The sequence below is a fragment of the Gastrolobium bilobum genome, unplaced genomic scaffold (genome assembly GCF_033153095.1).
Source record: "Gastrolobium bilobum isolate Gb01-03AN ecotype WA unplaced genomic scaffold, APGP_CSIRO_Gbil_v1 utg8575, whole genome shotgun sequence".
In the NCBI taxonomy this organism is placed as follows: Eukaryota; Viridiplantae; Streptophyta; class Magnoliopsida; order Fabales; family Fabaceae; genus Gastrolobium; species Gastrolobium bilobum.
In genome coordinates this window covers 23,774-46,787 of record NW_026898914.1, presented here as the reverse complement: position 1 = coordinate 46,787, position 23,014 = coordinate 23,774, and the positions used below count along the sequence as shown (strand labels likewise).

At 37.8% G+C, this 23,014-nt stretch overlaps 2 protein-coding genes across 2 annotated transcripts; both read left to right on the top strand.

Moving 5' to 3' along the window:
* The first annotated feature begins 4,486 nt into the window (after positions 1–4,486).
* Positions 4,487–5,176, top strand: LOC133285400 (uncharacterized). Its single transcript, XM_061482606.1, has one exon. The coding sequence runs from the start codon at positions 4,487–4,489 to the stop codon at positions 5,174–5,176; it is 690 nt and encodes a 229-aa protein (XP_061338590.1).
* A 14,198-nt stretch (positions 5,177–19,374) lies between these two features.
* Positions 19,375–21,748, top strand: LOC133285399 (uncharacterized). The gene is made up of 3 exons (XM_061482605.1): positions 19,375–19,741; positions 21,303–21,394; positions 21,674–21,748. The coding sequence occupies exons 1-3, from the start codon at positions 19,375–19,377 to the stop codon at positions 21,746–21,748; spliced, it is 534 nt and encodes a 177-aa protein (XP_061338589.1).
* Positions 21,749–23,014: the final 1,266 nt, after the last annotated feature.

Genomic DNA, 23,014 nt, shown 5'->3' with positions numbered 1-23,014 from the left:
TTAAGGGCTTATGGCTTTGGGAGAAGCCTAAAGGCATGAAACTAAAAAGGAAACATTGTCATAATGTAAGGAACTTATAGATTTTGAATGTTGATGATAATTCTGGTCTAAACAGATTGTGATTTTGTTGTTTGGTGACCGTGGGCTGTTGTGGACTCTTGAGTTGGATTGTTAGCTTGTGATGTAAGCTTTCATGTCCTCGGTTTTGCCAATTGTTGGTTTCACCATTCCTCATGGAGGGATGGTTTATATGCATTATGTGTTTTCATGAAATGATGATTATTGAAATGCTATTGAGTTGTTAAGTGTAAGTGCCTTATGACATGTATGTGGTATTCCACCTAGATGGTAAGCCTGAGTATGTGGAGACATACAAGATGATGATTCTATGGGTGAGGTACAAGCGGTGTTTCTTGTACTGTAGGTTGTAGACGTTTGTAATTCCTGCATGTTTATTCTCTGGCCAGTAGGATTATTACACACATGACATGATTATATGCTGCATTGCACGAATTTTGAAACTTACACTGTTATACTGCTTTTGAACTTATATTGCACATGTAAGTGAGCTTGGGATTGAGAGATCATTGAGGACCCCTTGTCTTACTGAGATTTTTTTTTAGAGATCTCACCCCGTGTTGGGGCACATTTTCAGGTTCAAGTAGCTCGGGGGTTGATACCTCTGGCAGCAGGAGGCCGGAGCTGAGTTGATTATGCATGTTGACTGTTGATATGCATGATTAGTGATTATGCTTTATTTTTAGTATCATGTTATTTGAGTTGAGACTTGGTTTTGCTATGTTGCCTTATTTGGTGAGCATGGGGTTGTCCATGCCACATTGTTTTGACTATGTTTATTTAGACTTCAGTTGTATAATGTATCAGGATTATTGTCCGGTCTACGTGTTGTAGCTCCGTGACTAGATACACATCTATACATAAGGTTATTCTGTTAGTTATTTATTGCAATTTACATAGAGACAATGTTTTTCAAAGGAATTAAGTAATCAACTTGTTTAATAATAATGACGTCATAATTGAAAAGAAAAAGTCAGCTTCCGCATTTAATTTAGCTGCGCCATTACCATTTGTATGATAATAAACCGGGTGCACACGGGGTGTTACAATATACTCATCCAATGGCTCTAATATTTTACAGGATTATATCCCTATGTGTTAGATTCACATATGTAACGCCTGGCCGCTTCAAGAATCAATGGCTATACCCACATACTAACACGAGACTTTTCAGTGTGCTTTTTCTTCACTCGCCCACTTCATGGGAAAACTTTCCTAGTGGTCACCCATCCTAGAATCACTACAAGTTAAGCATGCTTAACTATGGAGTTCTTTTATTTCGGGCTCCTGAAAAGTAGATGCATCTTGTTAGTATAGGTAGTACCAATTAATTCTTATAAGCTATACCCAATTGTGCAGTCTCATACCTACACAGTCTTTGGAATCTCTCTCTTTCGGGTGTCGATTCGATTCATTCATGTAACCCTCATGCAGGAAGCCTTTCAGGAGACGCTCCTTGTCCGTGCCCTTTTGCACCATGCCCTTTCGCACCGGAGATCACTCCTCGCCCTCGTTAGCGCTTGGGATGTTACAACATAGGTTCAAACCTCACTCAATTTGGAGCTTTGTAGCTCGAGTTATGCCAATTTTACTAAACTACATTTGTACTGCAATCGGGCAGCGCACTTAAGCGCTCTCTTCGAACAAATTTTTCGCTCGTAGCCCTGGCAAGGGAAATTGGTATTTTTAGGCCACCAAGAGCGCTTTAGAACCCTCTAGGTTGCTTTAGCATGCTCCAACAAATAAAAACATGTTCAATTTGCATAATGGCACAAAACAAGATGGAGAATTGGGTGAATTAGATACCTAATAGACTAGGGATGACCAATAATGATCCAACAGATATTGTGGCACTCACATCCCACCATTTTCATCAATTTATCTCTTACATAAGTCTTTTTACAAGTCTATAATAAGCAATAACATAATTATTAGATTACATCAATTGTCTCCATATCTCAAATACATCAATGCATTCCAAAAGAACTTAGCTACTACACACATGATCAAAGTCATTGACTATATACAACACGTAACAACTAAGATCACAAAGATCATGGGCTAAGTCCCAAAATATACATCATATGGCCTCAATATTACATATACATATGATGAAACTAAATGACATGCACTCCAAAATGACAGGCGATCAACATATAACAATCTAGCTCAAATGGGGTCCCCATAATACGGGGTGAGATATACATATATCTCTGTAAACTAAGAGTCCTTCGAGGATTTCTCCACCCCAAAGTTCACTTGGCATAAAAGCATGACATTATGACAATGAAGCATATAAGTATATAACAATGTAATGTGTGAAATAATGAATCTGCTGGCCAGATATCTACAACGTATGCATTACGTAAGGAAGCAACCGTCTTGCAACATACCATGCATAAGGAAACAACTGTCTTGTGTGGCACACAAAACAATATACACAAGTTAATAAGTAAGAAATGAAAAAGGATGGTCTTAAATCATGTGTATATTTCGACTATATGATTTAATAATAAGCAAATTAAAGATTTTTATAAGTTGAATTAAGATTATTTTAAGTTGTTTTAAGAGATAAGTTATGGTAAAGTTAAGTTAAAAGGTAGAAAAATTGTAAGTCTTTTGCTAAGTCTATGTTTTGGATATGTTAGTATTTTCAGTACAAAGTCTATATTATGTTAATATGGGAAGTCTAGATGTTTAATGTAGAGACTTGTTAGGTGGCATAAATGAATAAGTAAGATTGTGTCAGTATGGAAGATTACGAACTATACACGGAAAACGTAGATTTCTTCAAGTTAAGAAAGTTTTGGATTGATAGTTAATGATGTCCACGTTTATGTATTTTAGTTTGGAATCAAGAGAAGTGAGTTAAGCGGACCAATTTCAAGTAATTAAGTATAAGGAAAGCTGCTTACAAGTAAGCTTTTGGTTTAAGGAGTTTTATCCTTTCTTCTTGATCCACTATGATCCGGTGGGATGATGGTTAGGATATCTGTATGTTTGTATGTTTTATATGTTAGATACTTAGTATAGTTGCATTTATATAGATTATATGATATGATATTATATGATATGATATGATAAGTATGGTGCTTGATCAATGAACAACTTTGTGGGGGGACTTCGGTTCTCGGAGAATAAGTGTTGACTGGTCAAAGTGAGAAATTACGCTTTGGGAGTTCATAGACTGGTCAAAGTGAGAAATTATGCTTTGGTAGTCTTCTGATAAGTTATGATATGTTTATATGATATATGCTATGCTCTGTATCTGACCTTTCATGCAGTAAGTGAACTCATAAGTTGAGATTACTCCATAAACCCAGAGTCTTATTGGGATTAATTTCTCACCCGTTGTGAGCTTTGATTTAAATCATAGGTACATCAGTAGCAGGAGAGCCTCCAAAGAGCAAGAGGCCAATGCAAAGTGGCTATAAGATAAAGTTACAGTAGTAGTTTTATGTTTTGATATATGTTTTGGAGACATGATTAGATATGATGCATGTTATAGTTGACATCTATTTTGGTAGGCATATGTAGCCTATGAACAAGTTTATATGTTTGATGTTACTTTCAGTATGTATTTGGTATGAGTATGATATTCAGTATAATATATGATGTATATTCAGTTTCGTGATTTGTGTATTAGTTACGATTATTTATAAGTTATGGAAAATAATTAAGAACACTGTACAGGTATGGGAGTGTACAGATAATAATAAGAGATTGAATAATGAATTAAGCATGGCAATACATATAAAAAGAAAAGAAAAAGTTTACTCACATAATTACACTAGGTAATGGTGAAATGCAAATAAAGACTTCCGCTAAAGAAATTTTCATGCGCATAAAAGTACCATATGTAAGTTAACAATCCGATTAATGAAATTGGGGCGTTATATTATGGTATCAGAGCATGGTCTAGGAAATTCCTTATGTATTGCCATAAGTTAGATACTCTGAAGTGATTCTAGGTAGTTACTATGATTAGGGAGGTGCGACCACCTAGTGTGGGCCTGATCAACTCATTCCTTTGTGTAACATGTGCAGAGTCATGGTACCTCCTAGGAGAACTCAGGGATCATCGAGTCGTCAGCCAGATCCTATATCCGCAGATTTGGCTGAAATGCAACAACAAATAGATACCAATAGACAAACTGATATGGATACCAATAGGCAAACTTATTAAGCGATGCTAGATTCCAACAGAATTAATAATGAACATATGATGAGAATTTTGATGGAAGAGCTTAGGGCCGACATGAATGTAAATCAACCGCCACTTTCACCTACGCCACAGCCGCAGCCTCAACCACTCTCACCACGTCATGTTATGTATGCAGAAGGAGGAGCTGGTGCTGGTGTCGTTCATTTGAAAGCATAAGCTAATCATCATGATGAAAATATTCGGATGCAAATAGATGATGATGAAAGAAGATTAATTGCATTTAGAAAACACAAACCTCCGTCTTTCGGTGGAACTCGTAACCCTATAGTAGCAGCTAATTGGCTTCAAGCTATGGAAAAGATCTTTAGGGTTATGAGGTCTCAGGATAAGATGAAACTTCTATACTCCGCTTATATGTTGGAGGGTGATGCTAACGAGTGGTGGTTCAATACTACTCAACCTTTAGAATTGCAGGGTCATGTCATTACTTGGAATATGTTTGAGGGTCTATTCTTGGAGAAATATTTTCCTCAGGATGCTGGGGAAAGGAAACAGAGAGAGTTTGAACGACTTGTTCAAGGCCCTATGTATATCGATGATTACTTAGATAAGTTTAACGAACTTTTTAAGTTTGCAAACTATAGAGGCGTTATGCCTTCATCTGAATTTCTAGCTGTCAAATTTCAAAGGTGTTTAAATGAGAAGATTGCAGAATTGATGGCTTGTAGCAGATCTAGAGATTTTGCTACCTTGGTTAATCAATGCAGGAAAGTTGAGGATGTCTGTAACCTGTCAAAGAAGTCTTCTGATGGTAAAGGGTCTGATTCGAAAGCTTCCACTAGCAGAAATCAATGGTGGAAAAACAAGGGGAAAGGAAAGAATTTACATGTTAAGCAATCTAGTGATGAATTCAAGAAACTTGGGAATCCCTAGAGTGGAAATTTCAAATCTTTTCTAAAGTGTTCTAAGTGCGGTAAGATGCATCCTGGTATCTATAGGAGAGATCAAAACTTATGTTTTAAGTGTGGCCAGATAGGTCATTATATAAGGGATTGTCCAAAGCTCGGAGGACGGGCTACAGCTATACAGGCTATACCTTTTCAAGCTTCTCCTTTATAAGTTATCCCAAATCAGACTATTACAAATTCTATGGATCAGAGTACGATAGTTCAAACTCCTACTTTTACGGGTCATGTTCATACACTGGATCCACAACAGTCTGAGAGAGCTTCAAATTTGGTTTAAGGTACGATTTTTATAGATGGCATTGATATAAGTGTCTTGTTTGACTCTGGAGCTACTCACTCATTTGTTTCAAGTTTTGTTGCAATTGGTTTGAATATGCCTTTGTATGATTTTAAACCTCCGATGGTGGTTAAGACTGCCACAGGGGAAAAAGTTTTTTCCTCTATGTTATGTAAGGATGTTGAGTTTGTTTATGAGGGGAAAAATTATATGTTTGATTTGTATGTTTTGGAGGGTATGAGTCTGGAAATCATTTTAGGTATAGATTGGTTGATGAAGCATAGAGTTGTGATTGATTGCTGTAGTAAGAAGGTTATAATTTTTGCTAATAGTGATGTGCAAAATTCTCCTTATTTGTCTATGCTTCAGACTGTTAAAACCTTAAAGCAAGGAGATTGTGGATATTTTTTGTTAGGAGGTCTGGTCGGCAGTAGTAAAAAGTCGATTTCAGGTATTTCAGTGGTATGTGATTTTGAGGATGTATTTCCTGATGAAATTTCTCATTTTTCTCCATAAAGGGAAATTCAATTTTCTATAGACATATTCCTGGAGTGGGGTCTATTTCATTAGCTCTATATAGGATGTCACCTCTAGAGTTAGCTGAGTTGAAAAAGCAGATAGAAGATCTTTCTAGTAAGAACTTTATTAGCACGAGTGTATCCCTATTGGGAGCACCTGTGATCTTTGTTAAGAAGAAGGATGGAACTATGAGATTGTGCACAGATTATCATCAGTTGAATAAGGCTACAATTAAGAATAGGTATCCCTTACCTCGAATTGATGATTTATTAGATCAGTTGAGGGGTGCTTCTGTGTTTAGTAAGATTGATCTTCGGTCCAAATATCATCAGATTCGGATAAAATCGGAGGATGTTTCGAAGATAGCTTTTAGGTCTACGTATGGACATTATGAATATTTGGTGATTTCGTTGGACTTACGAATGCTCCAGTTGTATTCATGGACTATATGAATCGAATCTTTAAGCCTTATCTTGATCAGTTCGTGGTTGTCTTTATTGATGACATTCTTATTTATTCTAAGAGTGAAGAGCAGCATAATATGCATTTGAGGATTGTGTTGTAGATTTTAAAGGATAATCAGTTATATGCTAAGCCTTCCAAATGTGAATTTTGGTTATCTGAGATTCAATTCTTAGGACATGTCATTTCTTTTAAAGGAGTAACAGTTGATCCAAGTAAAATCAAAGTTGTTCTTGATTGGGAATGACCCAAGAATATTTTTGAGATTAGGAGTTTTCTTGGTTTGGCAGGATATTATAGAAGGTTCATACAAGGATTTTAACAGATGGTTTTACCTCCTACCCGTTTAACTAGAAATGGTAATCTGTTTGAATGGACTCACGAGTGTGAGGTTTATTTTCTGAAATTAAAAAGGAAGTTGACTACTGCTCCAGTCTTAATTCGTCCGGATTCTGCAGGTGAATTTGAATTATATTGTGATGCCTCGAAGATAAGGTTGTGTTTTGATGCAGAATCGTCAGGTGGTTGCTTATGCTTCGAGACAATTGAAGCTGCATGAGGGAAATTATCCTACTCATGACTTAGAGTTAGCAGCCATAGTGTTCGCCTTGAAAATATGGCGGCATTTTCTTTATGGAGTTAATTTTAAAGTCTTTAGTAACCATAAGAGTTTAAAGTATATGTTCGATCAGAAGGAATTGAATATGAGACAGAGAAGATGGATGGAATTTATAAAGGATTATGATTATGAGTTACTATACCATCCAGGTAAAGCTAACGTGGTAGCCGATGCTTTAAGTAGAAAATTTATTAGTATGGCTAGTTTGATGATAGCAGAGTACCAATTGAATGAGGATTTTAGAAATTTAAATTTGTCCGTTAGTTCAGCTGGTGGTAGTATAGAGAATCTTAATCTTCAGGAGCAAAATACTTTACTTGAGCGAATAAAAGAAGCTCAGCAACTTGATGTTGATTTAGTAGCTATGAAAGTGCAACCTGATGTTTCTTTGGATAGTCAAGGTTTAAGGTTATTTAAGAAAAGGGTAGTTGTGCCTAAGGGTCATATGGTAGATGAGGTATTAACTGAACCTTATAAGGGTCAGAATACTATTCATCCTGGTGCGACTAAGATGTACCAAAATTTGAAAAGGAATTTTTGGTGGTCTGGTATGAAGAAGGATATTGCTAAGTTTGTGAATAAGTGTTTAGTATGTCGGAAGGTAAAGATTAAGCATCAGAGGCCTTCTGGTTTACTTCAATCTCTTGATATTCCTGAATGGAAATGGGTTAGTATTTCTATGTATTTTATTGTGGGTTTGCCTAGGTTATTGTGGACAGATTGACTAAGTCTTCCCATTTTCTGCCAGTGAAAATTAGTTTCTCTACTGAGCAGTTAGCTCGTTTGTATGTTAAGGAAATAGTGAAACTTCATGGGGTTCCAGAAAGCATTATCAGTGATCGGGATCCAAAGTTCACTTCTCGTTTTTGGAATGCTTTGCAACAGGCTTTTAGTACCCAGTTAAGACTAAGTACAACCTATCATCCGCAAACTGATAGTCAGACTGAAAGGACTATTCAGACTTTGGAGGATATGCTCAAAGCATGTACGTTGGAGCAAGGATCAATATGGGATAAGTATTTAGCTTTGGTAGAATTCTCGTATAATAACAATTTTTATTCTAGTTTGGGTATGGCTTCTTTTGAAGCTTTATATGGCTGAAGGTGTAGAACACCTACTTGTTGGTATGAGGTTGGAGAAAATCAGTTATTTTGACCAGATATAGTTCAAGAGACCACAGATCATATAGTTTTGATAAGAGATAAACTTAAGAAAGCTCAGAGCCGTCAAAAGAGTTACTACGATGGTAAACATCGACCAAAAGAATTCTCTGAAAGGGATCATATCTTTGTCAGATTATCACCTGTTACGAGTGTTAGGTGTGCTCTAAGAGTGAGGAAGTTGAGTCCCAGATTTATTGGACCCTATCAAATTATTAAGAGGGTGGGACCAGTTGCCTATCAGCTTGCCTTACCTCCAAATTTGTCTAATTTACATGATGTATTTCACGTCAGTCAGCTCAGGAGATATGTTTCTGATGAATCCCATATCATTCAATCTGACAATGTTCAGATACGAGAGAACTTAAAGACTCCGGTGGGACCATTAAGGATACTTGATAGAGAGGAAAAGAAATTAAGAAGTAAGTCTATTGCTGTGGTAAAAATCCAATGGGAAGGAAAGACTATAGAAGAAGCTACTTGAAAACTGGAGGATGAGATTCTCTGACTTTATCCTGTGTTATTGCCAGGTATGTATGTGATTTTGAGGGCAAAATCTTAAAAAGGCGTGGTGATTATAACAACCCATATCAATAAGTATATGAAATTAAGGATTTAAGTAAGATTGATCTGTTAATCATGAAATTATCATGATATTAATTATAGGAATGTCATTTATGCCAAGCAAGTCAATTAGGACCTTATTAGTAGTATTTGGATGTTAAGGTCAAAAGTCAAAATTATGAGACAACTTAGGTACCATTTTGCAAATTAGCAAAATGTAAGAACCTGCACTGTTAATTAAGGAATTTACTTAAATAATTATGAGTTTCATGAGATAGTTCCATAATTGACCTTAATAATTATGAGAAGGCTTAAATAATATTGGTAAGTGATTAATATTGCTGAAAGTCACTTTTCGGACGCAAAGTGCAGATACCGGTTCTGCTCACGGTATAAGTGCGTACTGATGAAGTATCTCGAAAATTTATAATAAGTGCATGAATATTCCTGGAATTATATGTAGGACTTTGATTTTAAGTTTCAAGTTAAAAAGTGAGAACTGATGCCAGAACTGATACTGGCTATGTAAAAGTGCTTACCAGAAAGGTGCTGCGAAAAATAAAATAAAAATATGACAAATCCTATAAAAATGAGTAGGTTCAGAATCTAAAGTTTGAGATTAAAATGCTAAGCGTAGCTATTTTCGTTAATACTGTGTGATTACACTTAAGTGGACTATATAAGGACCTTTGCACAATAACCTAGGTCAGATGTTTGATGTGTCTACGTGAAAAACTATGGAGTCTTGGCTGCTGTCCATTTCTCTCCCTTTCCACCTTCTTGCTCCATAGAAAAACATCAAAGAAATCATCTTTCTACCTTGTCTCTTCACCTAAACACTATCCCTTAGTGTGAACTATCCTTTTGTGGGTGAGAGGTTGTTGTGTGCTGATTTTAGTGGCTGTTAGTGATGGTTTTATGGGCTGAGTTGGTGAACTACCTTGGTGGAGGCCTTGTTCATGTCATTTGTGGTGCCAAGAAGTGATCCTTTGGGTTAAAGGACCAAGCTTGGGGGTCAAATTCGTGTCTTTTCTAAGTCAGAACCTTGGTGTGTGGTTGGAGACCTCTTTGTTGTCTCATTTTCGGAGTTGTCTTAGAGGTATACCATGACCATAGCTTTTGTATTTTGATGTTTAAAGCTTGTTTAATCGGTTAAAACATAAAACATGGATCATTTAAGTAAATGAATATGTTTTTGAGTTCTTAACATACTTATGAACATCTGTTTAGGGAGTCATTGGACTCCCAATCGCTTTTGGACCCTTAAAAATTGGATTATGCAGAGTTCTGTTCGAAATTCTGCATTCTGTTGGAGAAGTATTCGAATACTTTTCGTGTAGTATTCGAATACTTGTCCTCTGGTAGTCGAATACTCCTTGCAGGAGTATTGGGATACTTTTCTGGGAAGAAAAGTATTCGAATACCTTTGAAGAAGTATTAGAATACTAGAGAGTATTCGAATACAATGAGTTTTGGTATTCAAATACTGTGGTATTCGGATACTTTAGTGAAAGTAATCGAATACTTTCTGGAAACAGGGAGTATTCGAATACTCATCGAGGAGTATTCGAATACCTCCTGTAGAAACAACATGAAATGACTTAAAATGAGTAAGAAAGCTTTAATTACTTAATGTAATATTGAGCAATGATTATTGATGATTAATTATTGTATAAACAGATTGTGATTGTGCTGTTTATGGGCCTTGAGCTTGTGTGGACTCTTGGCTTGGATAGTTATCTTACAAGGTAAGCTTTCGTGTCCTAAGTTTAGCCATTGTTGGTTCCACCATACCCATTGGGGGAATGGTTTATATGCATAATGTGTTTACATGCTTTGATATTGAAAATGTTGTTGAGCTGTTAAGTGCAAATGCTTATGATTGTATGTGGTGTTCACCTAGATGGGATCTGATCCTGTGGGTAGGTACGACATTGGCGCGTACTGTGTGGGTAATAGACGTATTCCTGCATTTTTCTGGCCAGTAGATTAGTTATAACACACATGACATGATTATCTGCTGCGTTGCACTGATTTAGAAATGATATTGTTAAACTGCTTTAGAACTTATATTGCACATGTAAGTGAGCTTGGGGTGGAATATCCTTGAGGACCCCTTGCCTTACTGAGATTTCTGTTTAGAGATCTCACCTCACGTTTAGGGAGCTTATTTCAGGTAACTTGGGGGCTGATGCCTCTGGCGGCAGGAGGCCGGAGCTTAGTTGATTTATTTATACTGTATGCTGACATGACTGGATATTGGATGCTGTTTATGTTTACTGTCTTTTTATTATTATTGAGTTAAGACTCGGTTGGGCTTGTTGCCTTATTTGGTGAGCATGGAGATTGTCCATGCCACGTTGTGTTGACTTTGGTATTTTAGATTTGAGTTGTTTAATGTATCAGGATATGGTCAAGACTACGTGTTGCAGATCCGTGGCTTAGATACTCACTTATTTATAATATGAGGTTATTCAGTTAAATAGATGTTTATTTGCAATTACATACAAGCAATATTTTGAAAAAGAACTAAGTAAGTAACTTGGCTAATATTAATGACGTCATAATTGAAAAGAAAAAGTTGTTCTGCAATTTTAATTAAGCGCAGCTTAATACAATGATATGATAACATACTGGATATATACAGGGTGTTACACAAAACTTGGTGTAAATTATATTCTAATAGTAAAATCAAATTCTTTAGGAAATTTCATGAATTTTAAGTGGTATAAAGGTATGTTAATTATGAGTAGAATAATTATGAAAAATAAGTTAAGGTTAGAGAAAATGAAAAACAGTAGAGTTATTTCAAATGAATGTTAAATGGTGTATTGTATAAGTTTCTCAGTTACCTTTCTTGTTTATCAAGTAATCTTAGCTTTCTTGTCAATTAAGTAACCTTGCATGTTGGTCAAGGTACGTTACTTGTTGAACAAGTTACCTCTATAGCTTTTCCATTAAGTTTCAATTGCTTAGTCATTAAGTTTAGTTTACTTAGTCACTAAGTTATTAAGATAGCTTCTTCAAAATTCACATAGCTTACTTGTTAAACAAGTTATCTAGTAGCTTGTCCTACAAGTTACCTAGATAGCTTCTTCATCACATTACTTTTCAAGACTAAGTCACTAAGTTTCATGAAAACTTAGTCACTAAGTTAGCTTATTCTACAAGTTTAGTAACTTAGTCCTTAAGTTACGTAAGTAGCTTCTCCATGACACCACTTGAGTTGCTTAGCCGCTAAATTAGTGTGGCTTTTCTTCCAAGTTATGTTAACTTACTCATTAAGTTAACTTGCTCATTAAGATAACTTACTCATTAAGTTAACTTGCTCATTAAGATAACTTACTCACTAAGTTAACTTGGTCACTAAGTTAACTTGTTCACTAAGTTAACTTGCACGCTAAGTAAGGTGACTTGCTCACCAAGTCGTGGAAACTGAGTCACTAAGTCATGGAAGCTTGCTCGCTAAGTTATCTTCCACGAGAAGCTTTCCCTTTTCTTCTTAGACTCCACGACCTCATGCCTATAAATAGGCTAGCATCCAAGAGCATTTCACTTGTAATTTTCCACATGGTTTAGGCGCACATGTCAAGAGAGAATAGAGTGAGATTTTTATCTAGTTTTAGCCGCTTTTTCCAAAAATCCTATTTCACGAAACTTATAGTATGAGATCTTATGATCATAGCCTTGGTATTAGATCATTAATAAGAGTTCATATGAGTGAGATATGTCCACCTTTAGCCACGAGCTCCTTGCTGCTAGGGGTGTTAACGTGCCGAGCCGAGCTTTGGTCTTAAAAGGCTAAGCCTGTCTTTAAATGTGTCGGTCTTACCAAGCCTGTTACCTGTTATGAATATAATTATCGGCTTGTGGCCTGCCTTATTTACAAAAAATAAAAGCCTGATTTAACCTGTTAGCCTGCTTAAAAAAAATAAGACAACAAAAATTTATCCAAACAGAATATACAATTAACAACATTAGTAATTCCATAAATTTAATGTATAAAATTTAATGTATATCCAAACATCATAATATAAAACAAAATCATTCAAAAAGTCTATTTAACTAATAAAATAGGGGTGAAATGGATTGAGGAGAGAGAGAAGACTATTACAAATAGTATAAAAAATATAAATATAAATAAAAATCAATATACTAGGCGAGTCTGAGAGGCTCCAAGGCCGAGCTTTTGAATTGGAGCCTAAGGCCTTTTTACTAAACGAGCTTTTATACAAGTCCAAGCCTTGTTCCAACAACCAATATTAGGCATATAAGCTCAGGCCTTCACGAGCTGAGCCAAAGGCCCCTGGCTCGTTTATCACCTTTACTTGCTGCCTCCTTGAAAAAAGGATGGTTTTTTGAAGTTCATTCGGTTCTAAGTTTATTTATGGGTCCCATTAACCTATCTAAGGTATAAACTCTCAATTTCTACGGTTAGAATTCTTAAATTAATCTTCTATCTATCAATTTTTGGGTCTTTTATGAAAATGATTTTAAAGAATTCATATGGTCTTGTATGATGGGTTTTATGAAGTTTTAGTGTATGTATAGGTTTTTAATCGGTAAAAGTCCAAATTGAACGGTTTAGAAATGAAAAAGGATGGTCTTGAGTCATGTGTATATTTAGGCTATATGATGTAATAATAAGTAAGTTAAAGATTTTTATAAGTTGAATTAAGATTATTTTAAGTTGTTTTAAGAGATAAGTTATGGTTAAGTTAAGTTAAAAGGTAGGAAAATTATAAGTCTTTTGCTAAGTCTATGTTTTGGATATGTTAGAATTTTCAGTAGGAAGTCTATATTATGTTAATATGGAAAGTCAAGATGTTTAATATAGAGACTTGTTGAGTGGCATAAATGAATAAGTAAGATTGTGTCAGTATGGAAGATTTCGAACTATAGTTGGAAAACGTAGATTTCTTCAAGTTAAGAAAGTTTTGGATTGATAGTTAATGATGTCCATGTTTATGTATTTTAGTTTGGAATCAAGAGAAGTGAGTTAAGCGGACCAATTTCAAGTAATTAAGTATAAGGAAAGCTGCTTACACGTAAGCTTTTGGTTTAAGGAGTTTTCTCCTTTCTTGTTGATCCACCATGATCCAGTGGGATGATGATTAGGATATCTGTATGTTTGTATGTTTTATATGTTAGATACTTAGTATAGTTGTATTCATATAGATTCTATGATATGATATTATATGATATGATATGATAAGTATGGTTCTTGATCAATGAACAACTCCGTGGGGGGACTTCGGTTCTCGGAGAATAAGTGTGGATTGGTCAAAGTGAGAAATTACACTTTGGGAGTTCATAGACTGATCAAAGTGAGAAATTACGCTTTTGGAGTCTTCTGATAAGTTATGATATGTTTATATGATGTATGCTATGCTCTATATCTGACCTTTCCTGCAGTAAGTGAACTCGTGGGTGGAGATTACTCCATAAACGCAGAGTCATATTGGGATTAATTTTTCATCCATCGTGGGCTGTGATTTAAATCACAGATACATAAGTAGCAGTAGAGCCTCCAAAAGGCAAGAGGCTAATGCAAAATGGCTAGAAGATAAAGTTACAGAAGTAGTTTTACGTATTGATATATGTTTTGGAGACATGATTAGATATGATGCATGTTATAGTTGACATCTATTTTGGTAGGCATATGTAGTCTATGAACAAGTTTATATGTTTTATGTAAGGACCCGCACCGTTAATTTATGAATTAAATTAAATTAAATATGAGATTAAGAGATAATTCCATAAATGACTTAGAATAAATATAGGAAGACTTGAATGATTGTAATAAGGTCTTAATAATATTGAAAGTCGCTTTTCTGACAAAAAGTGCAGATATCGGTTTTTCTTCTATGCATAATTGCGTACCGAAGAAGTATCCCAAAAAATTATAATAAGTACATGAATATTCCTAGAATAATATCTAGGACTAGTATACCAAGTTTGGAGTCAAAATAATGAGAACTACCGGCAAAGTGCTGCGAAAATTGTAATAAAAATATGATAATTCCTTGAAAAATGGCTAGGTTCAGAATCCAAAGTTTAAGATTAAAATGATTAGCGGAGCAATTATTGCTAATACTCACGCGTAAAACTTAATGACTCTATAAATAATAAGTGACATAGATTTTTAGGTCAACTCCACATTTCCTACTTGCCTCTTTCTGAAGATTTGAGCCTCATAGCTTGCCACCTTCTTCTTCTTCATGAAAACTCAAGCAAAACTCATCCTTTCTCTTTGATTCCTTCTCCAAATATTGTAAACACATGGGTGTGTGATTGGTAAGGAAGGAGGGTGCAACCTTGAGAGTGTGAGTAGGTTGGGTATTCTAAGTTGGGGCTGCCCATTTGGTTGGGTGTTGTGGAGCCATTTTCTTTACTTGTGTTGTCTCAATAAGCCATTTTGTTGATAAAGGACCAAGCTTGCTCGACAAATTCGTGGCCTTGTGAAAACAGAACTTTGGGACTGACTTGAGAGCTCCATGAGCACATTTGGTTTCTGTTTTGTGCCTTTGGGTATGTTCCTCAACATTGATCATGAGTTTCCTTGTTAAAGATCAAGTCTTGGCATGAAAAATGATAGGATTAAGTAGCTGTTGGGTGGTTTGCTGATGGTGGAAAAAATGTATATTCTGATGGAGGACTTTCCTCTGTTCTAAATTTGCAAGGGAGAATAGTTTTGTTCCCTTCCAACCCAAGTGTGCAAGTGCATGCATCAAGTAATAATGGTTGTATTAATGCCCAGATTATCGTTCCCACGAGGATAGAACTCTAAATAATGTCTTAAACTATTTTATAGAATATGAAAATGAAAAGAAAAGTTAGTGATTGAACTGTCTGGTCAAACGTTCCCCACTGTCTTGACAACGTTCCTCAAGAACAGTAAGGTCAGTCAGATGGAAAACAATTACTCGCTTCGTTATATATGTGATTCTTCCTGTCAAAAGAAGGTGTGATAATAATCATTTGAGATTGATAAATACAAGACTGAATAAAGTAAAAATAAAACAGTAATAACTATAATCAAGAGACAACAGGTGGATGGTTTTAAAAACAGTTTTAACACAAGGAACAGATTTACTGCTCCATTCTTAAATAGTTATTTCCTCTGCTCAAGACTTATCACCTTTTGGCCTTGTCCTAGTTTCTTAACTGCCAACTCTGATTCCTCAGCTCATGGACTAGATGGCTCACAAGTTTCCATATTCCTATGGCTCTCTTGACTCCAACAGGTGCTTGGTACAGAATCTTAAAATGGACGAAGTGGCCCCTTATTCCTAAGGTGATCAATAGTGTCGTTGCCAAAACATTACCTTCCCCCACTGACTAAGTTGTTCAATTTCCTTTGATACACAATGAATATAGCTTACTTAGTCAAAGAAATACAAAAAGCTTCAGTCAAGAGTTTTGAAAATAATTATTTAAGAGCTTTGCAGCTCATCCGTTCCACAGATGGTTCAGCCCATGGCTGTTAACTTAAACATAATTATTCTAAGCTGAAATCCCATAGACCCGAGATTCAGTTCAGAGATAACGAATGGAAAGAAAAGAAGAAACACTTATATTAAATTGAAACAAGAAAGATTACAACAAAATATAAAGTGGAGAAGATGGTTGATGCTCGTGAGGAGTCTCAAGTGAATGATACAGAATAAGAAGAAGTGTTGTCACTTAACTATAATTACAACTATACAAAATTAAACTATAAACAATACTAAGTTGATCTCTTTTTAAGGAATTTGATCCCTTAGGAATTCGATGATGTCTTCGTGTTTGGGACGTCCTATTTATAGGCAGAAGAGTGAGTGGCAGTCTTGTAAAATTCCTTGGAATTGATTTCTAGACAGTATGGCTGGGGCGGTGGCAACAATGTTTGGAAGCTTGCAACTTGTTGGATGGGACAACTTTTGTTGAGATTTGCCGTTTTATTTCAGTCCCCCATGTCTTGCTTTCTTTTCAGCCAATGCGAACTCTTTATTCCCTGCTGTTCACGTTTCTTTGTGCTTGAGTGGTGCACCGCCTCTGCTTTACGAAGACGTTGTTTCCACGTTTCCTGCAAAGTGATCAGAAGCATTAAATGAGTGGAGCAGGTGCAATAAATGCTCTCAATCTGTTCCCCTTTTTCCAAAGGATTACGTCATCATCCGTTCCCCCACTGTGTTTTTGTCACAAAAGTGTAAAACAAGTGATTTTCATGCTGAAGTTGCTCATCAGATGAGAGAACGGATGGTATTTTGCCATCAAAATGGGCTTAGATGGGAACGAATTTACCTCCCATTAGTAGCTAACATGATCAATGGTCTAAATGGGTATAAAGACGCATGCTTTAACGTGTATATGTGTTAAAAATGGAACCTTGGTTGGATATCTTCGCAAAAATGCAGAACTGCATTCTGACGTGAAATATCCGGATATGGGTTGGTGATAATCGGATATGAATATCCGGATATCATATCCGGATATGGCCCCGACATATATCCGGATATGAATATCCAGATATGGCCCCAACATATATCCATATATTCTGGAAAATTCGAGTTGGGTACTGTTTTGTTCATAAAAAATTGTACATTTGGTTTATAGACCCTAGATTGGTTGATGTGAACCTCTGTAATAATTGAACTGAGTCAGAATCACGTAGATTAAGGGCTTATGGCTTTGGAAGAAGCCTAAAGGCGTGAAACGAAAAAGGAAACATTGTCATAATGTAAGAAACTTATAGATTTTGAATGTTGATGAGAATTCTGGTCTAAACAGATTGTGATTTTGTTGTTTGGTGTCCTTTGGCTGTTGTGGACTCTTGAGTTGGATTGTTAGCTTGCGAGGTAAGCTTTCGTGTCCTCGGTTTTGCCCACTGTTGGTTCCACCATACCTCATGGAGGGATGGTTTATATGCATGATGTGTTTTCAAGAAATGATTATTATTGAAATACTATTGAGCTGTTAAGTACAAGTGCCTTATGACATGTATGTGGTGTTCCACCTAGACGGTAAGCCTGAGTATGTGAAGACATACAAGATGGTGATTCTATGGGTGAGGTACAAGCGGTGAGCCTTGTACTGTAGGTTGTAGACATATGTAATTCCTGCATGTTTATTCTCTGGCCAGTAGGATTATTACACACATGACATGATTATATGCTGCATTGCACGAATTTTGAAACTTACACTGTTATACTGCTTTTGAACTTATATTGCACATGTAAGTGAGCTTGGGGCAGAGAGATCCTTGAGGACCTATTTTCTTACTAAGATTTTTTTTTAGAGATATCACCCCGTGTTGAGGCACATTTTCAGGTTCAGGTACCTTGGGGGTTGATACCTCTGGCAGCAAGAGGCCGGAGCTGAGTTGATTATGCATGTTGACTGCAGATATGCCTGATTAATGATTATGCTTTATTTTCAGTATCATGTTATTTGAGTTGAGACTTGGTTTGGCTATGTTGCCTTATTTGGTGAGCATGAGGTTGTCCATGCCATATTGTTTTACTATATTTATTTAGACTTGAGTTGTATAATGTATCAAGATTTTTGTCTGGTCTATGTGTTGTAGCTCCGTGACTAGATACACCTCTATACATGAGGTTATTCAGTTAGTTATTTATTGCAATTTATATACAGGAAATGTTTTGAAAAGGAATTAAGTAATCAACTTGGTTAATATAATGACGTCATAATTGAAAAGAAAAAGTTAGCTTCCGCATTTAATTTAGCTGCGCCATTACCATTTGTATGATAATACACCGGTGCACACAAGGTGTTACATTTTATGGTATCAGAGTACTTTCTAGGGAAAAAACCTGTATGTAATGCAATAACTTAGGATGAATTGCTGTGTGTTTTGTCTGTTGTGTTCTTTTGGGTTTTACTATGATGATGCATGCGTGATCACATTGTGTGGGCATGATCAACTCATTCTTTGTGTAACTTGTGCAGAGTCATGGTACTACGTAGTAGGAACCAGGAGACGAATGAGGGTCAACCTGACCCGGTCGTGGCTGTATTAGCTGAGATGCAGACGGCTCAACAAGCCGACCAGGAGGCCATTAAAGTGGCCAACCAGACTATGTTGAATGCCGTGAGGGAGGCGATCTGGAAAGCCACTAAGGATGTGCTAGAGGCAAACCGCCTGGCAAATATGACCACGATGAGGGTCATGTTGGAAGAGATGAGGACTGGTCATGCTGGTGGCCAACATCCTCCGCTACCACCTCCACCGCCACCACTGCCGTCGCCTCCGCCCAGTGATGGTCATGGAGGGGGTGGGACACATGCTCCGGAGGACGACAGTCAGAGTCGTATGGAGGGTGTCAGACATCTCACACGGATGATGCAGCCTTATTTTAAGCCTGAATGCTTTCCGCAAGCATAAGACACCTTCCTTTGATGGATCCTATGATCCAATTGTTGCAGCAAGATGGCTCCAGTCTTTGGACAAGATCTTCAGAGTTATGCAGTGCACTGACCCACAAAAGCCGATGTTTGCCACCTATATGTTGGAGGGAGACGCTCATTAGTGGTGGATGACCACCTCTCAGATTTATGAGATGCAGGGCCATGTTATCATGTGGCCATTCTTTGAGGAGTGTTTCTTGGGGAGGTATTTTCCCTATGATGCGCAGGAGAGGAAACAAGGGGAGTTTGAGCGGTTGGTGCAAGGCTTAATGACAGTTGATGAGTACTTAGCTAAGTTCAATGAACTGGCCAAATTTGCACATTTCAGGATTGCTATGCCTACATCGGCATTTTTGGCATCTAAGTTTCGTAGGGGACTTAATGAGGAGATTGCAGACAAGATTGTTGGAGCTGCATCCAGAGATTTCGGCACATTGGTTCAGCAGTGCCGTGACATTGAGGATGTTTGTGTGGTGAGTAAGGCCAAGAAGGCCAAAGTATCTGATGTAAAGGGGACTGGTAGTTCTACTTCTTGGACATATAAGAAGTTTACAGGAAAAGGAAAAGGGAAGCAGTTGGCTGCTAGGTAGGCGCCAAATCAGTTCAAGAGGACTTCGGCTCAGCGAGTGCAGCTAAACCTCCTACTCCTAGATGCACTGGATGTGGGAAATTTCATGTTGGGCCGTGTTCCACCGGGCAGGTCATTTGATTTCACTGTGGCAAGGAGGGCCACTGTGCAAGAGATTGTCCCTCTTTGGCTGCGAGAGCTGTAGCGGTTCAGGCGATTCCATTGCAGATGATTCCTACTGCACCTACAGCGGCACCTGTCGTGCCACGAGCCACTGACCGAGTGTATACCCTGGATCAGCAGCAGTCGGACAGGGCTCCGAACCTTGTGAGAGGTACTATTTCCATTGGTGGTTCTACTGTTGATGTATTATTTGATTCCAAGGCTACGCATTCTTTCATCGCGACCCCGATTGCTGTAGGGCTTGAGTTGCCTACTTATGTGCTTTCTCCACCGTTGCGGGTGACCACCGCCACCGGAGAAAAGTGTGATATCTCCACTGTTCATCGAGATGTCATATTTCAGTGAGATAACCGTGAGTACTCGGTAGATCTGATAGGATAACTGATGGCTAATTTGGAGATCATCCTTGGCATAGACTGGTTGTCCACGAATTGTGTGATGATTGATTGTTACGCTAAAAAAGTGGTGATGTCTCCGTGTGATTCCATAGCCAGTTCCTCGCTTTATATTTCAGTGTTGTAGGCTAGGAGAGCCTTGAGAACAAGGGCATATGGTTATGTCATGTTGGGAGGTTTGGTGAGTGGGACATAGGAGGACATTACCGGTATTCCTGTGGTGAAGGAATTCCTCGAGGTGTTTCCTGAGGAGATTCCTGAGTTTCTGCCATAGAGGGAGATAGAGTTCTCCATTGACCTGTTGCCTCGTGTGGGTCCTATTTCATTAGCTCCATACCAGATATCTCCACCTGAGTTAGCGGAATTGAAAAAGCATATTGAGGAGCTTTTCGCGAAGCATTTTATTCGACCAAATGTGTCTCCATGGGGAGCACCAGTCATTTTTGTTAAGTAAAAAGATGGGACTATGCGATTGTGCACTGATTACAGACAGCTGAACAAGGTGACAATCAAGAACAAGTATCTCCTCCTCGTATTGATGATCTGTTGGATCAACTTAGGGGTGCTTGCGTGTACTCCAAGATTGATCTCCGGTCCGGATACCATCAGATTTGGGTCAAGCTGGAGGATGTCCCCAAGATCGTATTTCGTTCGAGATACGATCATTATGAGTATTTGGTGATCCTGCTTGGACTCATCAATGTACCCATAGTGTACATGGATTTCATGAACCGTATCTTCTAACCGTACTTGGACCGCTTTGTGATCGTCTTCATTGACGATATCTTGATCTACTCCAAGAATGAGGAGGAGCATGCAGAGCACTTGAGGATTGTGTTGCAGGTGCTGGAGGAGAAAAAACTATATGCTAAGCCTTTAAAAGGTGAGTTTTGGCTCAAGTCGGAGAAATTTCTTGGGCATGTGATTTCTGCAGAAGTAGTTGCAGTTGATCCAAACAAGATTGAGGCTATGTTGGATTGGGAGAGACCCAAGACCGTTACAGAAATGAGGAGTTTCCTGGGTCTGGCAAGTTACTATATGGGGGAGTTTGGTAAAGGAGAAAAAATTTTTTATCCGGGAATCTCGATTTTCAGAAATATGATTTTTACATTCAGTTTACGATAATATCCAAAAATTAAAAATTTATAAAAATTTAGTTTCCCGGGAATCCTGGAGAATACCGCTTACCAAACGCCCCCTAGGAGATTCATTGAGGGATTCTCCAAGATGGTTCTATCATTGACTCGCCTTACCCGCAAAGAGACTCTATTTGTATAGACTCACGAGTGTGAGGAGTGCTTCCAGGAGTTGAAGGAGAGACTGACAACTGCACCAGTGTTGGTTCTTCCTGATTCTGCTGAGCAGATTGAGCTGTATTAAATGCCTCTGGGAAGGGGCTGGGCTGTGTGTTGATGCAGACTAGCAGAGTGATTGCATATGCTTCGAGGCAGTTGAAGCCTTATGAGGAGAACTACCCGACTCAAGATTTGGAGGTGGCTGCGATTGTTTTTGGCTTTAAGATTTGGAGGCATTACTTGTATGGTATGAAGTTCGCAGTGTTCAGTGACCATAAGAGTTTAAAGTATCTATTTGATCAGAAGGAGCTGAACATGAGACAAAGAAGATGGATGAAATTTCTGAAGGACTATGACATTGAGTTGAAGTACCATTATGGCAAGGCCAATATGGTAGCGGATGCTTTGAGTCAAAAATCCGTGAGTCTATCTAGCTCGATGATGGGTGACTATGATGTGATTAAGAAATTTTGGGATTTGACATTGACCTCTTTGTTTGGGGGTGTACTTCTCGAGATGGAAACTGTTAGAGTTGAAAATGAGCTGATGGAGAAGATTAAAGAGGCGCAAGTGCAAAAAGAGTGCCTTGACTGTGTGAAGAATCAAGATGGTGTGTCTTGGAATGAAGGTTTGTTGATGTTCCAGAAGAGGATTGTATTTCCTCGAGGCCCATTGTCTTAGGAGGTGATGTCAGAGGCTAGTTGGGACTGCCTAAGACTCAGGCTAGTTGTGACTCTATCTGGGTAATTGTGGACAGATTGACCAAGTCTGTCCATTTTTTTCCCGTAAAGGTGAGCTTCATTACTGAGCAGTTGGCCAGACTATATGTTCGTGAGATTGTGATGCTTCACGGGGTGCCCGAGAGTATCATTAGTAATAGGGATCCGAAGTTCACATCTCGGTTCTGGGAGGCATTGCATGAAGCTTTTGGTACTCAATTGAGATTGAGTACAACCTATCACCCTCAAATTGATGGACAGACTAAGCAGACCATCCAGACATTGGAGGACATATTGAGGGCTTGCACATTGGAGTAGGGCTCAGCATGAGATCGGTACCTACCGTTGATCGAGTTTTCCTACAACAATAGCTTTCGTGCTAGCCTGGGCATGGCACCCTACCAGGCATGTATGGTAGGAGGTGTCGGACTCCTACCTGTTGGTCTGAGGTTTGAGATAGAGAGTTATTTGGTTTGGACTTTGTCGAAGAGACCACCCAGCATTTGGTTTGGACTTTGTCGAAGAGACCACCCAGCAGATCCAGATGATTAGAGAAAAGCTGAAGCAGGAACAGAATCACCAGAAGAGCTACTACGACAACAAGCATCGGTCACTGGAGTACAGTGAGGGTG